The 24915-nt window shown below is 36.9% G+C and overlaps 1 protein-coding gene and 1 long non-coding RNA gene across 4 annotated transcripts; one reads left to right on the top strand and one right to left on the bottom strand.

Annotated features, from left to right (window-relative positions):
* The first annotated feature begins 10477 nt into the window (after positions 1-10477).
* On the top strand, positions 10478-13186 carry LOC113333319. Of its 3 annotated transcripts, XR_003351917.1 has the most exons (6): positions 10481-10659; positions 11130-11301; positions 11510-11583; positions 11963-12277; positions 12513-12609; positions 12879-13186. It is a non-coding gene; the product is annotated as an uncharacterized LOC113333319 (long non-coding RNA). The 3 variants fall into 3 exon arrangements; XR_003351918.1 differs by having other exon boundaries at positions 10478-10846; positions 11130-11583; XR_003351916.1 differs by having other exon boundaries at positions 10480-10659; positions 11130-11583.
* Positions 13187-22104: 8918 nt separating this feature from the next.
* Positions 22105-24155, bottom strand: LOC113333150 (protein MARD1-like). Its single transcript, XM_026579655.1, has 2 exons — positions 22695-24155; positions 22105-22601 (listed from the first exon to the last, which is right to left on the bottom strand). Exons 1-2 carry the CDS (start codon positions 23546-23548, stop codon positions 22529-22531), a joined length of 927 nt encoding a protein of 308 aa, XP_026435440.1. The 5' UTR covers positions 23549-24155; the 3' UTR covers positions 22105-22528.
* Positions 24156-24915: the final 760 nt, after the last annotated feature.

The raw sequence follows: 24915 nt of genomic DNA on the forward strand, positions 1-24915 counted from the left end.
TTTCCTGCAACTACAATCGTCTTTGGGGAAGCACTAGTTCAAGTCTCTGAAATCTACGCAGCACCTGATCTGTCTGTTTTTCTTTTTCACCGGAACCACATTAGCCAACCAGGTCGGATGATGAATGGTTTTAATGAATCCAGCAGCTAGCAACTTTTGAATCTCAGTCTTGATTTGCTCTTCTACCTCGTTCCTGAATTGCCTCGGAGATTGTTTGACCGGCTTGGATCCAGGTATGACATGTAGATGATGGGTGACCAATTTTTCATCTAAACCGAGCATTTCTTCATACGTCCAAGCGAATATGTCCTGGTATTCTTTGAGAAGTTCCACGAGCTTCATTCGTTCACCCGCACACAAGATTGAGATGATGGAGATAGGCCTAGGAGATTCCTCATTCCCGATGTTAACGATTTCGATCTCATCAGTTATGGGGTTGGTGCCATCTTGCAGCTGTCGTGGAGCATCTAGCACTTCTTCTCGTGGCTCGTCGCTGTTGTAGCATTCCGTTGGGTGGAGAGACTAGGTAACAGTCTCCCCTGCTAATTGCTAACAGCGGCGTCGATACACGGTTTTCCCTTTTTGGTCACGACTTGCCACAAAGGTTCGTTCCCTCTTAGTGTGAGCGTGGGTCGCGGATTCACATGATGAAGACGAATTTGAACGCCTTGTCAGCAAAGATGCATCATGGGGCTTAGCCTTCAATGATGCAAGTCGGTCCTCCTCCTAGATTGACGCCCACGTGGGGATTGGGATGCAATGAACTTTGTCAAATTCTTCGCGCGGAGCTTCTCTTGGTTCAAACAATTCCACTCCACATATTGGTGCATAAGGAGACAATGATGCAGGAATACGAACGACTTCTTTATTCAGCATAGTCTTCAGGCATTGGTGATAGGTCGAGGGGACGATCCTATTGTCATGAATCCATGGTCTCTCCAATATCATATGGTAGTCTGTCTCCTTTTCTATGACTTCGAATTTCACCTTTGATTGGACGGGCCCTACAGATAAATTCAGATTGACATACCCGTACGTGTTGGTTTGGTTTCCTTCAAAGTCTTCCATCGTGGTAGGTTATCGCACGATATTGCTTGGGAAAACCTTGGCCGTCCTGAGTGTCTTGAGAGTAATCACATTCGAAGACATTCCCGTGTCGATGAGGGCCCTCTTGAACTCTGAATCCTTGATGCGTGCAGTAACGTGTAGGTATCGGTTGTGACCTTATTCCGCCATCATGTGTTCTTCTGTAAATGTAACATTATTCACAGACATCTCTGGTGTTTTTGAGGCGTCTGGACGCAAAGGAGTTAAATGCACGTCCAGGGCTATCTGGTTGATTGCAGCAAACGTCTCCGCCCGCTGATTCTTCGAGAGGTGTAAAAGTTCGCATAAAATTTCCACTAGAGAATCCGCTTCCTGATCCACCGGCCTCTGGTTGATAGTGAAAATATTGACTTGAGGAGGATCATTGCGAGGATCAATCCCCAGTGTAGAAATCTCTGTGACAGGAGAACCGCTCATATCTGATTTCATCTTGATGAGGAGATCGAGTATGTTGTTTATTGTTTCTTTGATCAGGTCCATGTTCTTCGTGTGAATCTCCTGCACCCGTGCTAACTCGATCAATGTTGGGATTTTCCGGTTACACCATCAGATACACCGTTGGGAAGAGGGGTATCTTCATTGGAGGAACTTCGACCGGGATTTGAAATTGTTAGGGGGAGTCCTAAGACCAACCATTTTGAAATCAACCAAATGGGATTGGGTATTGAAGAAATCGACTTCACAACCGAGATATTAATCTCCCACTGTGGTCGCCAATTGTTTATGGGTGAAAACTATTTCTACTAGTTTTGGTAATTTTGGGTGTGTGGATGAGAAACGAATCTAAACCCTAAACAAATGCACTGCACGGGAGTGTTTTTGATTCGAGAGATCAATCTATATAATTCTGGCCTAAACCAAGAAATGGTCGTTCCAGACTTCCTTCGGTCACAAAGTAAAGGAGATGGGGTTGATCTTAGGGAGGGAAGCGAAGAAGGTGTTGATATTGTGAAGGTGTTGGTTGTTTATGACTTGTATCAGAATATCGAACTGGTTTGCAATAATGTAAGCTATCAGTTCTGGGTGTTTTCTGGATATTGATGACAACACTTGGTTTTCTCTGTGTTGTTTGGAAATAGGTAAAGGACCTATTTATACAAGTCATTGAGCGCAACCCTCATCTCGTAGGAAGTGGAGGAGGTGAAGTGATGGATTAGTGGGGTCGTGTAAGAGTGGTGATTGTCACACGGTCACACCTTTGCCCACTTTCCTCATCACTGTTAACCGTCCACCTTTTCTTGAAACGTTCTTGTAATGGCGCGTTGTACGCTGCACGCTGTAAAACGCCAGACCAATACCCCAGTAAGTATCCCCCAGTTTGTGACATGCTTGATGTCTCGAATGAGCGGATCGTGGGACCCAATACAGGAAATAGCATACGGTGCTATTAAGTTAAATAACTAAGTTATTTAAGGAATCAATATTTATGAAATATCGTGTATACATCAAACAATCAATATGTATGAAGCATCATTGTTTTAAAGCTTAACCGAATAAGTCGCGGATTAAGCGTCTTAAAAAAAATTTACGTCCAACCATCTTCGAGTGATCGTTTGAAGGCCACACGGGTGAGCCATCCCCCGGTCGATCACTCTTGTAGTAGAGTGGCGGACAGTGATCATCGAGATGCTTCATTGGTTGCCTAGTCTTTAACCTAGGCTGTACGACCAAGCTGGAAAAGTTGGACGGACAAGATGGTTTACGGCATATATTCGCGATTGTTGATGGAATTTTAGGGTTTTGGGAGGTGCGCAAGCATCCCTCTTTGGCTTGATCGAATCCACACATGGGCGCCGATTTTGATGGGACCGACTGGTCATGCGTGGAGAGGGATCGTTGTTGTGTACGCCTATACCTCTCCGTCCCGTGAAGGCTTGATCTAGGCCACTCAATTTGACTGGAAAAGATGAGTGGTCGTGATCGATTTACGGCACAAATCCATTGCCGCAAAGGATTAAAGGTTGCGTGACATACCACTTTGAGGCGCGCGTTTCGAGGTGCCGAGTCCTAGTCTACCAGGCCTACCGGCTACATGCAAAGGTGGGCCCACAGTGATCACGTTGACACTCTTGGGACCTCTTAAGTCTATATCTACACCCTTCATCCAGGCTGGCGAAGATGGATGGTCGTGATCGAACTACGACAGATATGCAACGCTGCAAACCCTAATTAGGGTTTTGAAACAGTTACGTATACGTGACTTTGGCCAAACGGTTTGGCGATCTATGCTTCTCCTTTGGAGAGACCGATCATGCGGGTCCCACGTTGGGCTGACGGTGAACATATGTGCACCTCCCTGCTGGTCCTAGGTATGATCTAAGCCATCCAAACATGCTGGCTAAGTTGGATGGTTGTGATCGATTTAATACATTAGTGGAATTTCCGCGACTCTTAGAAGCATCACGCCTGACGTGTTTTGAGCAATCGTTTCATTGCTCCACGGCCTTTCCGTGAGAAAACCGATCGGGTGAGGGAGAAGTGGGCCCGCTAACTTGTGCGTTAGCGCTTCTCTGATCATTCATGGGATGATCTAATCCGTCCAACTAGGCTGACGAATTTGGACTGTCGTGATTGTTTTAAGACTGTTTTGGGCTGTCCATGATCGATCGAGCTTTCTTCCACAGCAGCACGGCCACCTTATTTTAGGGCTGGCGTTTGGTGCGCTGGGAAGTATGGCGTGGTGTTCGACCGGCTGGGGCATAAGTTGGCCCGCTGGCGGTCATCACGGTGAACGCCTGCTCCTGCTAGAGTTTGGCTAGGCTGGTTAAATCATGTGGCCAACTTGCGCGGCCGTGATTGTTTCTGAGTCTGATACGGACAGTCCAGATTTCCTTTAAGGAAATTAAATACATTCGATCGAGCTGTTTCGCGTCGATTCGAAATTCTCATTGTCAGAGAGTGATGCAGCATGTACGGGTATTTCGTGCATGTCCCAAAATTGGCACTTGGAGATTCATGTTACTCTGCTGAGAGTGAACACTCAGTCGTCATGCCATGTTAATAATGAGAGTCCGGCTAGGAACAACACAGGAAATACTAGGAAAATCATGCATTAATTAACAATGCTAAAATTCACAGAATATTTGGGATTGTTGCTGCATGCACCATTCTAGGTGAATATTGTGTATTTATTGAATTGCTTCGAATAAATAAAGTGAAGAGGTACTTATCACTTATCAAACGGCTTTACCCTTTGCAGGATGTTAGCGCATTATCAAACGACTTTACCCTTTGCAGGATGTCAGCGCATTAAATTTGGTTTTACAATTTTATCCCTGAACTAAATCCACCATCAACAATCTTATAGAAGTATACAAGACACAATCGAAAAAAAATCGGTTTTGATTCACTCGAATCGGTTCATGAACAAACAAATGTTTTAGAAAGTAACACACTTAAGTATGTGTACGTGTATGCGTACTTAAGTAACCGTATTTGAGTTTGTTTTGGTTTTCAAACTCAGCAGAAATTCACGGACGTGAACTTTCCGCCAGTATGCGTACGAGTACGCATACTTTGGTAACCGGATTGAGTTGGTTTTGAATTCCAAACTCAGCAGAAATTCACGGTCGTGAACTTCTGCCAGTATGTGTACGGGTACACATACTTACCCAGTCTCCATCAACCATTTAGTACACACACAAGTATGCATACATTTGGTTCCCGATTTTGGACTTATACACTAACGTGAGAACACACTATATGCTTATATCCAAAGATGGTTACATATTCTAAACTCTCATTTCAAATACTGTAACATTCTTAGAGGATGTTATATAGAGGTTATTCACACTCTATTTTTCATCAAAGCGATTTTCAAGAGATTGAAACAATCAACCTTACTTTCGTCACGAGTAAAGATGAACTTGGACAAAGCGAAAGCTTACCAACATATATTTCGAGAAATATATAAGCGAGATAAAATCGGATCGAAATATCAATTGTGTATAATCAAAGTCTACATAACAATACGACTTTTGTCTCAAGATAGGAGATAGAGTTGATAGACTTTTGAGTGATAGATAAGTTCAAATCTCCACATACCTTTTAGTCGATGAAGTTCCATCAGTTCCTTGAGTAGTTCTTCGTCTTTGTATGATGAACGTCGTGGAGTCCAGAGCTCAACTACACTTTCTATCCTAGTCCGAGACTTAGCCATAAGTAGACTAGAAATCAAAACTTATAGTTTTGACAACTAAACTTGACAAACAAGCTTGAGATAGATGTAGTTGTGTGTTGTATCTTGCTGTTTTCTATCGTGATTGAGTAGTGAGTACTATCTTCTTTAAGATTTTCTCGATATTTATTCTCCGATAAGCAAGATTGAAAAGTAGTCACAAACATCTTCGTCTCATCATTTGTGATTCAACAATATCTTGTTTCGTTAATCGATTAAGAATATTGTGAGGTGATTGATAATACTAGGTTGTTCTTCGGGAATATAAGTCTGGTTTATCAATTGGTTCCTGTTCACCTTGATTTATCAAAAGACAGAACAAAACTCATAGGTATATATGTGGGAGACAGATTTATCTATTCAATAAACTTTTTTTTGTGAGACTGATTTGTTTATCAAATTTTCGACTTTGGGTCGTAGCAACTCTTAGTTGCGGGTGAGATCAGCTAAGGGAATCAAGTGTGCAGAATCCGGCGTGGTTCAACAGGCGTAAGGAACACAACTGTACCTTGATCAGTGTCAGATTGGTTAGGGATCAACTACATTCCAGTCCGAATTTAACTTGGTAGTAGGCTAGTGTCTGTAGCGGCTTAATACACTGTGGTGTTCAAATCTGGACTAGGTCCCAGGTTTTTTTTTCATTTGCGGTTTCCTCGTTAACAAAATTTCTGGTGTCTGTGTTATTTCTTTTCCGCATTATATTTTTTTGTATAATTGAAATATCACAGGTTGTGCGTAAGTTCAATCAATTGTGAATCCAACCTTTGGTTGTTGATTAAATTGATTGACACTTGGAAATTGGTTTTTGATACCATCCAAGTTGTTTCTTATATTAATCAGGCTCACGGATTTCTATCTGTTTGATTTTCTGATTACATTAAGAAACAAAGATATAACTCTTTAATATATTTCTTGATTGAGCTCGCTTTATTAGTTGGCGCTCTTAGAATTATATTGGAGTTAGTCCATACAGATTGTTAAGCGAAATATTGGGTGTGCTTGTTAGACCCCCGCTTTTTCATAAGCTATTTACCAAGTCTTCGATGGTGAAAATAGTAAAGTGACAGTTGAGAGAACAAAAAACCCTTAGATTAATGTGCTTGTTCCTTTATAACGTATGAAGATATTCTACATTAATAGTTTGATCTCTAATTGATTTGAGTATTAATATGATGATATCTTTATATCTTACATTAAATTATTTTTTCATAAATCAAAATTGTATTAAAAGGAAACCATTATTATAAAATCATACAAGAACTAGAGAACAAGAAAAAAGGCCAAAACAGCCCTGAAAACTTACTCACTATTTGAGTCTGTAATAAGACATGGCGGGCATTTCCATGTTTGAGAAAAGGTCGTCTTTCAATTATAATTTATTATGTATCCAAGTTTTAAAGCAAAACCACTTTTAGTTAAGTTATCTGCTGTAAAATTCACCCCTTTATAGGCATGCAGTTGTTAATCATCTATGTCTTATACACCAAGAAAAACTCTTGTTAATATATGCTTTGACTGCACTACTTGAGTTTGATCACACTCTTATATATTTGAAACCAAATCGAATAGCCCACTCTCAAAGTTATTGCTAGAGCATTGCTCGGTCGAACTCGCATGCGTTGCTATCTCAAGCATGTTTGTCAATATTACTGATCAAAACTATAAGTCTTGATTTCTAGTCTATTATATCTAAGTCTCGGACTAGGATAGAAAGTGTAGTTGAGCTCAAGGACTTCATGGCGATTCATCATACAAGTAGAAGAACTACTCAAGGAACCGGTGGAACTTCTCGACAAAAAGGTATGTGAAGACTTGAACTTATCTGTCACTCAAAAGTCTATCTACTCTATCTCTTACTTCTTGAGACAAAAAGTCGTATGCTATATATATATAGACTTAGATTATACACATTTTGTATTTCGAGCCGAGTATACCTCGCCTATCTATATCTCGAAATATGTGTTGGTAAGCTTTTCGCTTCGACCAAGTTTATCTTTACCTAGTGACGAAAGTCATGATATGTTTCAATCATCTTGAAAATTGCTTTGACGAGAAATGGTGTAACAACTGTATAACGTCCTCTAAGAATGTTTCAATGATTGGAATGAGAGTTTAGATTACATAACCAATGATGGACATAAGCATTGTTATGGAAACACATTTATGTATAAGTCCTATTCCTTGAACCAAAGTTTGCGAACTTTGTTGATCAAGAGAAACCGGAAGAATGGCTTGTTGCCAAGTCCGCGAACTGCCGAAGTTCTCAAACCCGAGAATTTCTGCTGGAGTTGACAAACTACTTGCGCGAGCTAAGTCCGCGAACCCAGTCCGCGAACCGGCGGAAGGTTTCTTACCGAGATTTTCTGCTGGAGTTTGTAAACTCTGCCGGTTACTTAAGTCCGCGAACCTAGTCTGCGAACTTAAGAAGGTTATATATCTGAAGAGGATTTCTAAACTTAAACTTTAAAAAGACTAAGGAATACAGTTTGCAAACCGTGGCTATAAAAGTTCATGAACCGATTCAAGTGAATCAAATCATCTTTGCTTCAATTGTGTCTTGTGTAGTTACATAAGATTTCCTTGCAATTGAACAATTCTCTAACTAGTTAATTTGAGTCATTTGAACTAGTTATGGTGAAGAAGAACATGGTTGATATGAAATGCTCATATGGCTAACCTTTTAGTTAACTATTGTTGAACCAACAATGTACACGTTTGGGTACGGTTAACAAACCTAGAAGCGTGCAGTTCATTTGTGTATAACAAGCTAAGTTTTCGATCTAACGGTTGAGAAATATTAGCTTGAATCTAAATCAGGTTTTCATCTAACTGTGAATATTGATTGCTTTGTTACCAAGGCAAAACCCTGATTTAAAAGACTATATAAAGGAGACATCTAGTATTGTGCAAAACTAATCCACACAACTTACGTGTGATACTAGTTTGCGTACTAGAGTCGATTCTCCTTTAACCTTTGGTTTTCTTCTTCTAAAACCAGGTTAATGACTTAAAGACTTCATTGAGATTGTGAAGCTAGACTGATACTACTTTTATCGTAGTTGTGTGATATGATCTTGCATCTTCTATCGTACGAGTACAATCAGATTGATTGGCTTGAGATTTGATATCTCCGATAGGCAATATATAAAAAGTAATTACAAACATCTTCGTCTCATTGTTTGTGATTACACAACATCTTGTTTCGCTACCATACGATTAAGATTTTTGTGAGTGATTAATTAATCTAGGCTGTTCTTCAGGAATATAAGACCAGATTATCAATTGGTTCCTGTTCACCTTGATTATTATCAAAAGACGGAACAAAAACTTTAGGGTTTTTTTGTGGGAGACAGATTGATCATTTGATAGACTTGTCTGTGTGAGACAGATTTGTTTATTGTCAAAGCCTGTGATTTTGGGTCGTAGCAACTCTTAGTTGTGGGTGAGATCAGCTAAGGGAATCAAATGCGCAGTATCCTGCTGGGATCAGAGGCGTAGGGAGTAGAACTATTCCTTGGATCAGTGGGAGACTGATTTGGGTTCAACTACAGTCCAGTCCGAAGTTAGCTTGGAATAGGCTAGTGTTTGTAGCGGCTTAATACAATGTGTGTTCAATCTGGACTAGGTCCCGTGGTTTTTTTGCATTTGCGGTTTCCTCGTTAACAAAATTTCTGGTGTCTGTGTTATTTCAATTTCCGCATTATATTGTTTTATCTTTATAATTGAAATAATACAGGTTGTACGTTAGATCAATCAATTGGAGAATCCGACCTAACAGTTGTTGATTGATATTGATTGACACTTGGATATTGGTCTTTGGTACCATCCAAGTTGTTCCTTGTATTTGATCAGTACTCGCAGTTTCTGTTTGAGGAAATCAAATCAAGAGAGAGATATAAACTTATTGATATACTTTTAATTGATTGAGTCTTGTTGATTCTCTTAAAAGTATGTTCGAGTTTGTCCATACAGTTTGCTAAGCGAAATATTGGGTGGTGTTGTTAGACCCCCACTTTTTCAATTGGTATCAGAGCAGGCAAACACGTTTAAGACCTTACAAGTCTGTGTTTATAGTGATCTGACTCTATGGACAGAAGTGTTGTCTCTATTGACGTACCACCAGTCTTCGATGGCTCTAATTACTTATGGTGGAAAATTGCTATGCGAGCTTTTCTTCAAGCACGTGATTTTCAATCATGGGTATATGTTGTTAATGGCTATGATGCTCCCGTTGTGGCAGTTGAAGATGTAAACGTTCCCAAGAATATTGGTGAATATAATCCTGTCGAGATACTTGCTGCAAAGCAAAATTCCGACGGTTTAAATGCCATCATACATGCCATTACCCCAAATCTTCAGCACCATGTGTCAAATTGCACTAGGTCTAAAGACGCTTGGGATATCTTAGAAACCGTATTCGAAGGTAACTCTAGTGAAAAGGAAGCTAGGCTTCAAAACCTTAATTTCGATTGGGAGCACCTTCGTATGGCAGATGAGGATACAATTGATGAGTTCAATCACAGAGTGTCTGAAATTGTTAATGCATCTTTTGCATTGGGTAAGACTATTCCTGAAAAGGATATTGTGATAAAAATTCTCAGGTCGCTGCCATCGTTGAGGGAAATAACCCTGATACACTTTCCAGAACGACACTTATTGGAAAGTTAAGAATTCTTGATCAAGAGACAGGGAGAACGTTCGCACTCAACGTTGTGAACAAAACTGAGATGTCTTCCTCTCACCTATCCTGGGCTGATGAATGTGATCATTCACTAATAGTCAATGAGGTCAAGAGTTTAATAAAAAGGAAGAATATATTTGCAGGTTCTCCATCTTCTCTGGTTGCTGATTCAACATAAGACAATACTTCTCAATAAACTAGTCCAGAGAGGGCTATTAATCACGTTTTTAAATGACAAATTAGTCGTGTGATTTGAATTTCACAAACAAGTTCTGTCATATCATTTGGGTCCACCATTTAATGCATAAAAAACATTATTTTCAAACGTGGTAATTAATAAGTGCGTGATTTAATAATCAACCCTTAAATAACAGCATGATTCCGTCGAATATTTTAGGTTTTTTACGCCCACAATTTATTTTCTATTGCATACCCAAAATTGGCTAGGCATATATGCCATGATTCCACAAATCTTACCGACTTGTTCACATAATGGAGACTGCTTATATAACACTGGTATAAGCGAAGTACCCAACCTTAACCTTCTCTACTCAATTTTCATTCCTTCACGTCTCTCTTTCTTACTGAAACCCTATCCTCTATTCACCGAAGTACCAAACTTTCTCAACTTCCGATTCGATTCTATCGAATCGAAATCAATCCCTTTAAACTTTCAATTCCAGAGGAACTCCTAGTATGTATTTCTCTCAGCCATTTCAATTTATCTCTAAAAATGGAAAATAGTGATTTCGGCGAGGCTTATAATTGTGTAGATCCATATTGTCTTAAACACATATGCTTGATTCGATCGTTTCTCTTAATTACTCTCAATTTCTTAAATTTGTTGCCTTCTTTCACATTGATTTTCTCTTAAAAACTAGGTCCGTCCTCTCTCTCTCTTAGGGTTTTCTCAAACTCAAGATCTCATTTTTTTGTTCATTTATATTGAGTTTTCTTATATATTTGTTTTGATTTCAATTTTAGTTTGCAAGAAGATCTGGTACCTAACTAAGGCTCCTGCATCTAAAGTAATTTTATCAGATTTTAGGCTTTTTGATAGTTTTGTAGTTTGGATGTTGATTTAGGTTTACGATATAATTAGGTTACGAATGTGTGTGTTTGTGCTTTCATTTTCGTATTTAATGGTTTGTTTGTCTGTTGTAGGATGTGTGCAATTGTTAATGGTGCAAACAAAGGAATTGGGCATGAGATTATTCAAAAATTGGCCCTTGAAGGTGCGACTCAACAACTAGAGATGAAAAGAAGATCAAAGACAATATCATTGCTTGTCAAATCCGGGTTATAAAATTTTTTGCTTTGATGATGATAATAATCAGTTGAGTTTGAATACTAGCTTCCTATAAAATCCCTGAGTTTTGGTCATGCAACTCCTTCTGTTGTAGTTGATGTAGACATTGCATGTTTTGTTGCTGCCAGTTGTATGCATAATTTTACCCTTATGAAAGTCTTTATGGATGACTGTATTGCAATATCACACTTCTTTATAATCCTTAATTTTGAATATTCATTGGACTTTACTTCAGAACGATTTCCATGAGGTATTCTAGGGAAGATCTTCAGTCTGAAGCAAGTTGATGGGCTTAAGTTGTCATTCAAGGTAGGTTTGTATCTTCTTGATTATATGGTTTACTATTATTTAAGGGACTTTTGATCTGGTTTGTTATGCGATTCTGTAAGTCGATCACAACATACTTGTTAAAGGTACTCCTTCTGAAGTATGGTGTTTTATTTGATTTTTAATTTATTTAACGACAACTTAATTAAGTTAGTTTGCTTTGCTAAATTGAGATATATAATCTAATCCACCAGTAATGCAGAAATGTTGTTGTGTATCATTTAATACCTGCTCATTTCCATGTTACTGATAGGTTTATCGAGCTGGTCTTCCTTTATATTTGTGGTTTAAGTTTTAGTCCAGAGCTTAATTGCACCTAGAGGATGCTTACTAATTCAACCTTTTTATCCAACAATTTCAGCTAGATGGCCGAACTTCCTCTGTGCGTGTTCCATTCACTCCTCGGTATCGGTTCAACTTCACTGGTCTTGGTGGCCCCTTTCTCAAAATGGCGCCATATCAAAGCAGTTTACAACAGTAAGGTATTGCGTGATGCTGGACCAAGCGGCATAATGGTTGTTGATGTCGTTGTTACTTAGGAAGGTGTTCCAATTGTCAACCAATCTATTGTTGTTACCTGGGAGGTCAATGGCTTCAGGTATCTTCTAAGACAAGTATATGTCCCGGTGTCTTACCATCACTGAATCCTTCTCGTTGGACAGGGTTTATGCCTTAGGTAATATATTTATTAGTGCTTGAGGAGAAGTTTTTCATTCTCCACTGCATAAGGTTTCTAATGTTAATTTTATTGTTCAAATTTCTTTGGGTTCCTTTTTCCTTCAATTTTATAGCATCTAAAGCTGTATAATTTATCTGCATGCATGTACTTTGATGATCCCCTGGCTCAGTCTATGCTTCTGTAGCCATTATTTCTTTAATAAAAAAACTGATGATTTACTTTCACTCTGCAGTCTTCTCTAAAGATAAGTTGTAAGTCAAATGTATCCACAAGAAAGCAGAGACGAATCACGATTTCAACAACTTAAATTGAAGATCCGTGACTCCCAGGTATAGATGCATCTTGAAAATGCACATTGTTTCCGATGATTAAGTAGTTCCATTCTCAGGTCTTGCTAGGATTAAATTCACTTCACTCCAAATTTCTTGCATAGCTCAATAAGTAGCTTAGATACAATCTAATTTGTATTCATCTGTAGATTTTATGATTTTAATCATCTTATACATGCTACGTATACTGAATGTGTCAAGCATTGGTTTCTATGTAATTGATTCACATCAAGAAGTATTTAAAAATAACTTGGAATCTTATTATACAGGATGTTAGGATCCTGGTACCTCCGTACATCTGTTGTTATTTAAGGAGCTTCAGGAAAAGAGCAGTTGCAAGTGTTTATGTTGATTCTAGAAAGGGAAATCCACAAAACAATGATGATTATGACGAGTTCAGATGAACAATGACAAGTTCTATAGAGATGAAGTACTTGGAGATGTTTTAGCAAATTGAATTCAGTGTTAGATTTTGTTTGGATGTAATTTTGGGTAGTTAATGTAGGATGAATTTATCCGTATTTGTATAAACGTGAATTCATATTTTAAATAAAATTAAGGCATATTCAGTTTCAAATGAATTTTCATTTTAGATTCTTTCTTGTTTTCTTGTTTTCAGATTTAGATGATTAAGGTAAATTGGTCCAGTTTCAGATGTTGATTCAGCTGAATAAGAATAAAATTTCGAATTCAGCTAAAATGAAGTGCTGAAAAAGAAATATATGAAAATGACGGACATTCTCATTTGAAATTAATATAATAATTTAAAATGAATTTTATATAAAATTAATATTAATTTAAAATTAAAATATTTTCTCTATGACATGCATTAACTGTTATTTTATTTTACATAACATAACCGTGATACTTAATGATAGTTTTTATTCGTGACTTTAATCCACAATTTTTGTACGTCATACTTAATAACGTTCTCTATCTGTTATTTTGAAAGAGTCACACCAAATATATAACGGTTCGAATGACAGATGAAAACTGTGATAAATCATGTTTTATAACGGTTTTCAATCGTTATTTATAGCCCCTTCTGGACTAGTGATATAACTCAGTTGAGTCTAACTGTTGCAATGGATTTACTGCCCTTACTTCAGATTCTCTTTCAACTTCAAATTCTGATTCAGAACTTGAATTTGACACTGAGCTGGTTGATCTCCTGAATAAAGAGATTCTTCAAGAGAACCTTCGTCTTAAAGCCTCCTTGAGGAATGTTAAATCATCACTCCAAACGAAAAATATTGAGATAGAGTATCTTAATATTAAATTCATCAAAACCATGTATCTAAAGGAAGAAGAGATTAATTCTCTCAGAGATGACCTGCAAAGGCTGTCTGGAAGCTCAGACAAAGTTGCAGCAATGTTGTTTGGTCAGAGATCCTTTGGAAACTATCATGGTTTAGGGTTCAATAGCAAAACAACGAAAGTGATGGGTTATGCAAATCAGGAAACAATGGTTGAGCGTTGTGTTAAAGAGGAGAAATTACATGTAGACGAAAAATCCACATTGATCTGCTCCTTCTGTGGACACTCAATACATGTTAAAGATACCTGTTGGAGATTCAAGAAAAGCAACAAGAGAGTCACCAAACTTCAAAAGAACATGCAAAGAGTGAGTTTGGATAAAGACAAACAGAGTAAATATTCCAGAAGAAGTAAGAAATATGTTAGCTCAACCACCGGTGACAAGCCACGGAAAAACAAGGGAAGTGGGCATTCGGCCCGTCCGATCACCAACTAAATGGTGACTTTTAACTTCTCATCCTTAACTTGGGAAAGATGAGAAGTGTCTAGAAGTGGCTCAAATCAATGTTCGTAAGTTTCCATTTTTATTTGTGTAGTTCTTTCTGTTTGGAAGACAGTGTCAAGAATATCTAGGGTTTGACACTTATAAATCTCCTGGTACTGTTTGCCTTCTCCTTCCTTCTTTCACGTTCTCATGGCTCCTGTAACTAGAGGTACGTCCAAAAGATATGCAGTAAAAGCAGTCAATGTACATCTGTGCAAAGGAATCACTTCCTCGAGGATGATAAAGAAGAAGTCAACAACCATTGGAGAAGGTCTTCCTCTAACTGTCTCTTTTCTGTGTGTCAAAATAATCATTTTAGAGACATGGTGAAAGCTTTCATCAACAAGTGAAATGATTTAAAATCTCATATCATTTCCTCTTTGGAAGAGATAACTCACTATGAACAAAGGTTGTCTCTAACCAAGAATAATCTGCATGATCTAAAAAGAGAACTTAGTGAGTTAACTGATATTTCTGAAGATCTAGAGGAATTGAACGATCCCATAATCAATGGGTTTTTCGATAATGAGAAAGAGTTTTATGTAGATGCTTTGAGAAATATCTACAATGCCTAGTATGTATTCTTTTTGGTTTAGTTGGAAGAATAACTAGTGCTTGAATAACAATGATTGTGACTACACATAGCTATTGTTTTTCATCTTCTTGTGTTTATTTTTTAGGTTTTTGGTTTAAAAATTCTAAACATATTTAGAGGATGATGTTTTTGCAGTATTAATCTTTATGATTTGTTATATTGCAACTTGTTATGGGATATTGGTGTTTACGTCCGTGAACTATGTTGTCCCATATTTTGTCAAAAGTAAAGTCGTTCATGATCGGTATTCATGTATTGATTTAAGGATGAATAGACTTTTGAAAAATACAAAAGTTAAGCCTATATTGTCAATTCTTTGATGGAAGATAGGTTAAAATCTTTTGTGAACAAGGATAAAGTCTATTATTGTTATGCAAATAATGATTGAAAATAGAATGGATCCTTTTGTATTCCGCAGTATTGATCATCCCTGATCCATATTCGTATGGATCCTTTCGAGCAAAACAATTGACAATTAAATTGATTACTTTCGTAATTAGTTGGTTGTGTATTCCAATTAAATTAATTATGGGTTCTCTTATAATTAATCTAGTTGAGTATTTTTGTGTCTCCATGATTTTTCTTATGTTGAGCACAAACAATTGAATTGATCACTTTTTGTGTTTGATTTGACTGCGTATACCGATTAAATTAGTCACGGGTTTTACTTGTGATTAATTTGATTGAGTTTTTGGATATAACAAATCATTCTTATGATTTTTGGTGTCCAATAAAATTCTTCTTTTCTTTTGAAATTAAGGTCGCTCTTGTTGTTCTTTCGGGAATGACATCAAATGGGGAGAGTACTTTTGAACTTGTGCTTAATGGTCATATCTTGAGGGGTGTGCGGATGTGGAATTTTAGAGGGGTTATCTTGTATCTTTAAACTCCTTGATGAATGCTATTAGCTTCGGCTATATGATTGCATCTAAATAAGATGATGTGTGTTCTTTCTTTTTAGTCATGAAATGTCTCTTACGGAAATTTTATTATGATCCCGTTATTGTACCTTTGCCAATTTTATTGACAAAAAGGGGGAGAATTAATATATAGTTCACACTACAAATACATATGGTCTTCGGGTCATTATGTAAGGGGGAGTGGTTTCCATGTGAGATGGAATATTGACTAAGGGGGAGTGATATATATCACCATAGTATTATTGTTGAAGTTGTGATACAATTGAACTTTGACGTTGTGTAATAATACTATGACACTGTATAACAATGATCGAGACCGATGCTTTCTCATTGTTATAGCTACGGATCTTCAACAGCGGTGATACTAAACTTACAACCTTTGGGATCATTGGAGTACTTGTAAGTGACGAAGATTTCGAGGAATGTTGAAGATTAGACATGTGGAATAGGAGCTACTTAAGTTTCTTTATCTTTTTTGTATTCCATATGTATTGATAGTTTTGTCACTAAAATTGACAAAGGGGGAGATTGTTAGAGCATTGCTCGGTCGAACTCGCATACGTTGCTATCTTAAGCATGTTTGTCAAAATTAGTGATCAAAACTATAAGTCTTGATTTCTAGTCTATTATAGCTAAGTCTCGGACTAGGATAGAAAGTGTAGTTGAGCTCAAGGACTTCATGGCGATTCATCATACAAGTAGAAGAACTACTCAAGTAACCGGTGGAACTTCTCGACAAAAAGGTATGTGAAGACTTGAACTTATATGTCACTCAAAAGTCAATCTACTTTATCTCCTACTTCTTGAGACAAAAAGTCGTATGCTATATATATAGACTTAGATTATACACATTTGGTATTTCGAGCCGAGTATACCTCGCCTATCTATATCTCGAAATATATGTTGGTAAGCTTTTCGCTTCGACCAAGTTTATCTTTACCTAGTGACGAAAGTCATGATATGTTTCAATCATCTTGAAAATTGCTTTGGCGAGAAATGGTGTAACAACTATATAACATCCTCTAAGAATGTTTCAATGATTGGAATGAGAGTTTAGATTACATAACCAATGATGGACATAAGCATTGTTGTGGAAACACATTTATGTATAAGTCTTATTCCTTGAACCAAAGTTTGCGAACTTTTTTGATCAAGAGAAACCGGAAGAATGGCTTGTTGCCAAGTATGAGAACTCAGTCCGCGAACTGCCGAAGTTCTCAAACCCGAGAATTTCTGCTGGAGTTGAAAAACTACTTGCGTGAGCTAAGTCCGTGAACCCAGTCCGCGAACCGGCGGAAGGTCTCTTGCCGAGATTTTCTGCTGGAGTTTGTAAACTATGCTGGTTGCTTAAGTCCGCGAACCTAGTGTGCGAACTTAATAAGGTTATATATCTGAAGATGATTTCTGAACTTAAACTTTAAAAAGACTAAGGAATGCAGTTTGCAAACCGTGGCTATAAAAGTTCATGAATCGATTCAAGTGAATCAAATCATCTTTGCTTCAATTGTGTCTTGTGTAGTTAAATTAGATTTCCTTGTAATTGAACAACTCTCTAACTAGTTCATTTGAGTCATTTGAACTAGTTATGGTGAAGAACATGGTTGATATGAAGTGCTCATATGGCTAACCTTTTGGTTAACCATTGTTGAACCAACAATGTACACGTTTGGGTACGGTTAACAAACCTAGAAGCGTGCAGTTCATTTGTTTATAACAAGCTAAGTTTTAGATCTAACGGTTGAGAAATATTAGCTTGAATCTAAATCAGGTTTTCATCTAACAGTGAATATTGATTGCTTTGTTACCAAGGCAAAACCCTGATTTAAAAGACTATAAAGGAGACATCTAGTATTGCGCAAAACTAATCCACACAACTTACGTGTGATACTAGTTTGCGTACTAGAGTCGATTCTCCTTTAACCTTTGGTTTTCTTCTTCTAAAACCAGGTTAATGACTTAAAGACTTCATTGGGATTGTGAAGCCAGACCGATACTACTTTTATCGTAGTTGTGTGATATGATCTTGCATCTTCTATCGTACGAGTACAATCAGATTGATTGGCTTGAGATTTGATATCTCCGATAGGCAAGATATAAAAAGTAATCACAAACATCTTCGTCTCACTGTTTGTGATTCCACAAAATCTTGTTTCACTACCATACGATTAAGATTGTTGTGAGTGATTAATTAATCTAGTATGTTCTTCAGGAATATAAGACCAGATTATCAATTGGTTCCTGTTCACCTTGATTATTATCAAAAGACGGAACAAAAACTTTAGGGTTTTTCTGTGGGAGACAGATTGATCCTTTGTTAGACTCGTCTGTGTGAGACAGATTTGTTTATTGTCAAAGCCTGCGATTTTGGGTCGTAGCAACTCTTAGTTGTGGATGAGATCATCTAAGGGAATCAAGTGCGCAGTATCCTGCTGGGATCAGAGGCGTAGGGAGTACAACTGAACCTTGGATCATTGGGAGTCTGATTGGGGTTCAAATACAGTCCAGTCCGAAGTTAGCTTGGAGTAGGCTAGTGTCTGTAGCGGCTTAATACAATGTGTGTTCAATCTGGACTAGGTCCCGGGGGTTTTCTGCATTTGCGGTTTCCTCGTTAACAAAATTTTTGGTGTCTGTGTTATTTCAATTTCCGCATTATATTTTTTTATCTTTATAATTGAAATAATACAGGTTGTACGTTAGATCAATCAATTGGAGAATCCGACCTAACAGTTGTTGATTGATATTGATTGACACTTGAATATTAGTCTTTGGTACCATCCAAGTTGTTCCTTGTATTTGATTAGTACTCACAGTTTCTATTTGAGGAAATCAAATCAAGAGAGAGATATAAACTCGTTGATATACTTTTAATTGATTGAGTCTTGTTGATTCTCTTAAAAGTATATTCGATTTTGTCCATACAGATTGCTAAGAGAAATATTGGGTGGTGTTGTTAGACCGCCGCTTTTTCAGTTATAGCAGTAACCTCGACCATGAAATTAGTAGTAGCCCTTACTCTAAGCCAAAGCTTGCAGCGTGACTGCACTGCTCGAGTCTGAACGCACTTTTATGTTTCTGAAATCAAATGGAATAGCCCACTCTTAATAGTGGCCCTACCCTAATCCAAAGCTTGCAACCCCTAATCATTCACAGAAAGAGAGTCTCGCAACAACACCCACACCCGTGGGTCCTGGATTATGTTCAGCCACACCATCACAACATAATAACGGTTCTTCTATATCTCAGAATCAACGATTTATAGATACAAAGGTATATTGGGTTTACTGTTTCGTACATCAGTAATATCCATTCCCTTTTGTCTATAACGTGGACGAAAGGCAAGAGATCGCCTTCCATTAAAGAGTGCTGGATTTCCTATTTATTTCAACCCCTCTATGATATGCCCGCTAGGGGTGTCAACGGGTCCTATCAGATTCAGGTAATATACTACCTGAAACCAGAACCAACAATTTTGGTCGGATCCGGGTCCTAACGGTTCCGGTTCCTAAATTGATGGACCCAGAACCGGACCCGATAAAAACCTTAAATACTCGTTGGCTCCAGGTATTTATCAGGTCCTCTAAATTCAACTATATTTTTTGTCTGAGAATGTTCTAATTAAAATTAAACATAAAAAAGTAAAAGAACAAATGGAAAAAATTAAGCGAAACTATACGAAATCTTTTCCACTTTAAGTAAAATTAACGAGTAAAAGATAAATATCCGGATACCCGATACCGGGCGGATAATATCTGTTAGGACCCGAAAATCGATTCCTAATAGACCTACCACCGGTTAGTGATTTTGTTAATGGGTCCAATCTTAAGAGTCGGAACCGGACCTGATATAACCGGGTTCGGTTCGGTTCCGAATAATCAGGTACAATAGCGGCCAATCATGGTGATGCGGCTATTGAACTCAATATTGGAGTATGGAGATGATTGCTTGACTATTATTCTTTTATATTTTTAAAAATAAATAAAAATACAGACGGATCTTGAATCCATTAATCATGATTCCAACTAATCCATTATTCTTAATTTATACACTCTGAGAATCATTAGACATAATTATAATCTGCTGCAACTAGTCTCTGAAAATCCTTATTGAATTTTCATATACATAAGACATTCTAAACTAGCTGTCTCGACCTACAAATGATTCATGTAGATTAAACAAGAGGATACTTACGGAGAAACTGAAAGACAGACCTCAGTGTTTTCAAAATTGCGTTCAACACAACGCCCTGGTAAGCATTTTCTACCAGGAGAAAGCGGCCATTAACTTTACTTGCATAAACGTAACTATAGTAATTTACAGTTTATATCAAAGATTCAAAATGAATGCACCAGACGTTTGAGGGGAATATATATCTCATCATTTAAGGGAAGAAATTACAACCAAGTTTAAAATTTCATATGAAGGGGATTGATTTGGATTGCAGAGGGGAAATTAGGTGTCTGAGGTGCGAATTGAGCACTTATTTTTGCTTGATTATCTATCAGTTATCATCACTGTCCAAATCCAAATCTGATGGGCATATGATAAAATCCCAAAGCATGGTGGGGTAATTCGAATATAATGCGACCCCTTATTGTAATTCGAATGGAATGCGACCCCTAAATAAGGGGTGTGTATGTAAGAAATTAAGTCTATCCAGTATCCCAGTAAATGAATTCAGAGATAAGAGATCTAAATTATTTACTAAAACTACAGTTGAAGTATCATACCTAACAAAAATGTATCCTAACCACTTCTCATTGATTCCTTTCTTTCTTTTCTGTGAATATGACAATTCAAGGTTGTAATACAAAAACAACATAAAAAATTGTCTAAAAAACATGACTTTGGTTTAATTAAAAACTTACCAAATGAAGTCTAATGAGAAATAAATGAGTAAGATTAATAGTTGGCTGGCAAAGAAAGATGGATCATTAAGTAGCTGCTAGTACAGAACAATTGATACAAGGTCAGACAATTATTGAGCTGCTAGTATACAGTTTTTTGATCTGGAGTTTTTAAGTGATGAAATTGATTCTCCAATGAATGCTAACTCTGTTCTCACTTTAACTTCTTGTAAGAATTATGAAGGGTAGTGAGCAAGCGGTAACTAGTAAGAAGATTTCGGAAAATGCAGTAACTATGCCTATGGAGTTTAGGTATCATACACTTATTAAACCATCAGAAGAAATATGTCAGATGACTAAGGAGATATCGGTACGACACAACGAAAGTGATGTTGAGAATCCATGATATAGATGGCTGGGACAAGCCAAACTCGCATGATATTAGTATTGGACGTGTACACATTGTGTGCCACGGCAGTGGCATCACAACCACCAGAACAAGTCTTCAATTCACAGTCCGAGTCTTATATTGTTGTTAAAACTTACCTGTATTCTAGTCAGAGTTTGTTTAGATTAGGAAACATGTCTTTTAGATATTCTGTATACATAAATCTATATATATATCACATGTAAAGAACAAAAAGATATCAATTCAGAATATATTCTTCACAGATATCTTTGAAACTTTAAGAATTAGTGCAGTGAGACGTTTGTAGAAAAACAAAACCATCTTATCCAAACCATCATGATGAGCGAAGTAATTTCATATAAAGAAGTGATTAGCTTAGAGGAAGATTAAGTTAGGAACCCATTCCAACGGTCACTGTCATCTGTGCCAAGTCTTGCAAGTTGGAAATACTCTGGTTCCTGACCTGCTCGCACTGGAATTAAACTCCTAGATTATAACTTATGCACAATGGAATCAACTAAAGTTTATAACAAGTTAAGCCATAGAATTAAACTCCTAGATTAATACAATGCTAACCACTCTTTTTGAGTAAAACTTAAGTTTTATAAATTCAATCAAATGCCTTACATCACACACATACCTCTATGGTAAATATTATTTGTTTAATTAATCTTAATTTACTATAATTTAATAATCTTTTTTATTTTTCATTTTAAGATAAAAGCTAAAAAGGGATAAAGACAGAGAAAGACATTGAAAAAGAAGGAGAATTTTTTGATGAAATTATGTAATTGGTTATTTTTGGATATTTAATTCATTTCTGTTTAGTTTTTAATTATGATTAGTATTCTGATTTGTAATTTAGTATACCAAAAAAATTAAAAAACAAAAGGTTAATAATGGAGCCAAAAATATATTCAGTCATGTTAACATAATCAACAACAACACTTTCAATATTGCCAAAAAACTGTGGACAAAACCCAAACACAGCAAAATATTCATTTTTCTTTCTGATCTTATCAATTAATCAACATCAAACTCTTTCTCATCACTCTTGATTCCTTCAATTATTGATGTTATTAGAGAAAGAAAATCTATAAAAACTACTTACTAGTGATCAAATTACAAAATCATGATAGATTGCCTAACTAATAATAACTTGGGGTTTCCAGTTGATTATTTTTTTTCGTTTTCTTTTCTTGATAATGAGATACACATTGAAATATCAAGAAAAAATTACAGACATCATTATCTAATACTTAAACAACATTTAAAGCTGCTAATTTTTCTTTTTTTACAAAATTATTCAAGTAGGAAAAACAAGGCAGGGCAGCAGAAGTATCAGGAACACTATTTGTCCGTCCCTTCATCAAGCACCATTTCTTGGTAGCGGCATTCGTGACTGCAAAATGCCTTCTCGCCTCTGAAATATGCAACAAACAAATTGTTAATACCAAAACTAAGGAAGTTGCATAGAAATGAAAAGAGAAATGAGAGAATGGGAAATGAGGCTGACCTGTACATGAAAATGTCATTTCCCTGGCCAAGATTTTTCTTGCAATTGTAACAAAAGCTAAGGAAATTCTGTGCTGATGATGAATAAGTTGGAGAATTAACACTAGTAGAGAATCCATTTTGTTTCTTAAAAGAAGACGAAAATCCAACAATACTACCGCAACAATTCTCAACAATGCAATCATCAAAAATATGAGTAGTTTTAGGATTAGGACCGTGAGCAATAACACAAGTGTAATCTTCAGAGAGTTCCATTTCACTTGCTGACAGACAACCGATAAAAACCCTGCCAGGAGATGATCCATTTACTTGATCGAGCCCAGAATTAGCAGACCCAAATTGACAATCCTTTTTAGTTTTAATTCCAAAATCAGTGGGAGATTTTGGTGATTCAGATGGTGATAAAACTGAATTGGATTGAAGAACAGGGATTTGGATTTTCAATTGCGAACCAAATAAAACCATTCTGCTAGTATCAGGTTTTGATGGAGGGTCTAATTCTTCATTTAAAGCATCAACAATACCAAGACCAATACCACCTGAATCCAACTTCTTCTCCCATGGATGTTGATTTTTGTTTTCGTAACTAGGTTTGGCAAATGGGTTTACAAAACTAGAAAAGGGTTTTGTATCTAGTATTGAAGTAGGACTCATTGTAGAAGATTCAGTTGTTTGATCAGAAGAATGGTTACCCCCCTTCGGTGAAAAAACTGTAGCAAAGAACTTTGGGGAACTGAAGAATGATGAAATGGGTCTCAAGTGTTTGCTGGTAGGAGATGATAAAGAAGTATTTTCTGCCATCAGAACTTGTTTATTGCTACTGTTTGTTAATGTTCTTGATCTTTTCCACAGCATTCGGTTGAACCTCAATAACACTTGCAAGAAAAAAAGAAGAAGAGTGAAACTGAAAACTCTTGACTAGATTTCAGTAACTTCCATGATATTAGAGCACTAGCACCTCAATAAATGAGTAGAAGTTAACTTGGTTTTCAGCAGCAAAAGAATCTCTTCACAATGATCAAAACCAGACAAGGAAACAAGAAAAGTTTGTATTTTTGTTATTTCTTCAAACTTCAACTACTACAACTTACTCAGATGAAAAAGAATCAAAATCTAGATACAGACAATACTCATAATCCAGAAAGAGCTTTGATAAAAAACCAAAATAAGCTTTGATGAATACTTATTTGTGTACTACCGTTTCTTTATCTACTATCTTTTTCTTAGTGGGGTACTTTTTTTTTTTTTTTTTTTACTTTCTTTATGTGCTCATTGTTTCTCAGTTTGAGAGCTCTGCAAAAGAAAAAACTCCATGAATTTGCAGAGCGAAGAAAGAAAAAAGAGAGAGAGGGACTAATGGAGTTGTTGTCCTAGCAAGTTGTTGTTGGTGATTGGGGGGATTTAAAGAGAGGCGTGTGCATGAGAATCAGTGGTTTTTTTTCTTTTTTTTTTCCCTTCAAAACCGCTGGTGCCCAGAAATGGTATTATTTAGTCACGGCGGTTTTTTGTTACAGAATTTAGGACTTTAAAAAGCGAGATTGTAAAGGCACACACTCGATGGCTGATGACACGCTTTTGTCCTACATACAGTTTCACTTAATCATGATCCTGGAGAGATGTAACTTTAACAGAGCCTAATGTAAATGATTCGACTCAGCTGATCATCTCAGCTTGGTTAGCATTATGAACGCCAGTGGTCTGCTCGGCTCAGGCTCAAAGTTGGTTATTGTTTAGCTTGTTCTTAAGAGAAAGGATTGAACGTTAGTTTAATGGGACCACTGGGAAATAAAACTGGTGGATATGTCACGGAACCCGACATTGGCCCACTGTCCCCACCGTAATCCATTTCTTTTTCTTTTTCTTTTTCTTTTTCATTTTCACAAGTTTTTTGTCTTCCTCTTCCTCAATTACCACCACTGAACCTTAACATATTTACGATTTTACTTATTGCGAGGCCGGCCTGAGAAACTTAAAGCATCAAGTTGTGTGGCATTTGTCGTAATAAAGTCAACGTAGTTGTACATTCGTTTAACTTAAGACTTTGGTGGGATCCACACTATTCACCTGAGAGGTCAGTTTTTCTTATTTTACTCTTGAATTTCTTCTCCCAGCTTTACGTTGATGGGATTATTATTTACTGATCCCAATTACCTGCTTTTACTTTAACTTTAGCTCATTTTACCATGTTAACCCTTCCTTGGTTCTCTCGTCATTTCATTGCA

Source organism: Papaver somniferum, unplaced genomic scaffold (genome assembly GCF_003573695.1).
Source record: "Papaver somniferum cultivar HN1 unplaced genomic scaffold, ASM357369v1 unplaced-scaffold_132, whole genome shotgun sequence".
NCBI classification, from domain to species: Eukaryota; Viridiplantae; Streptophyta; class Magnoliopsida; order Ranunculales; family Papaveraceae; genus Papaver; species Papaver somniferum.

What these genes read in the sequence shown, in the direction of transcription:
- LOC113333150 (XM_026579655.1), bottom strand. Translation starts at nt 23,548, where the DNA reads ATGCTGTGGAAAAGATCAAGAACATTAACAAACAGTAGCAATAAACAA. An exon ending in AATGACATTTTCATGTACAG is followed by an intron (nt 22,602 to 22,694) that starts GTCAGCCTCATT and finishes TGCATATTTCAG; the next exon opens with AGGCGAGAAGGCATTTTGCA.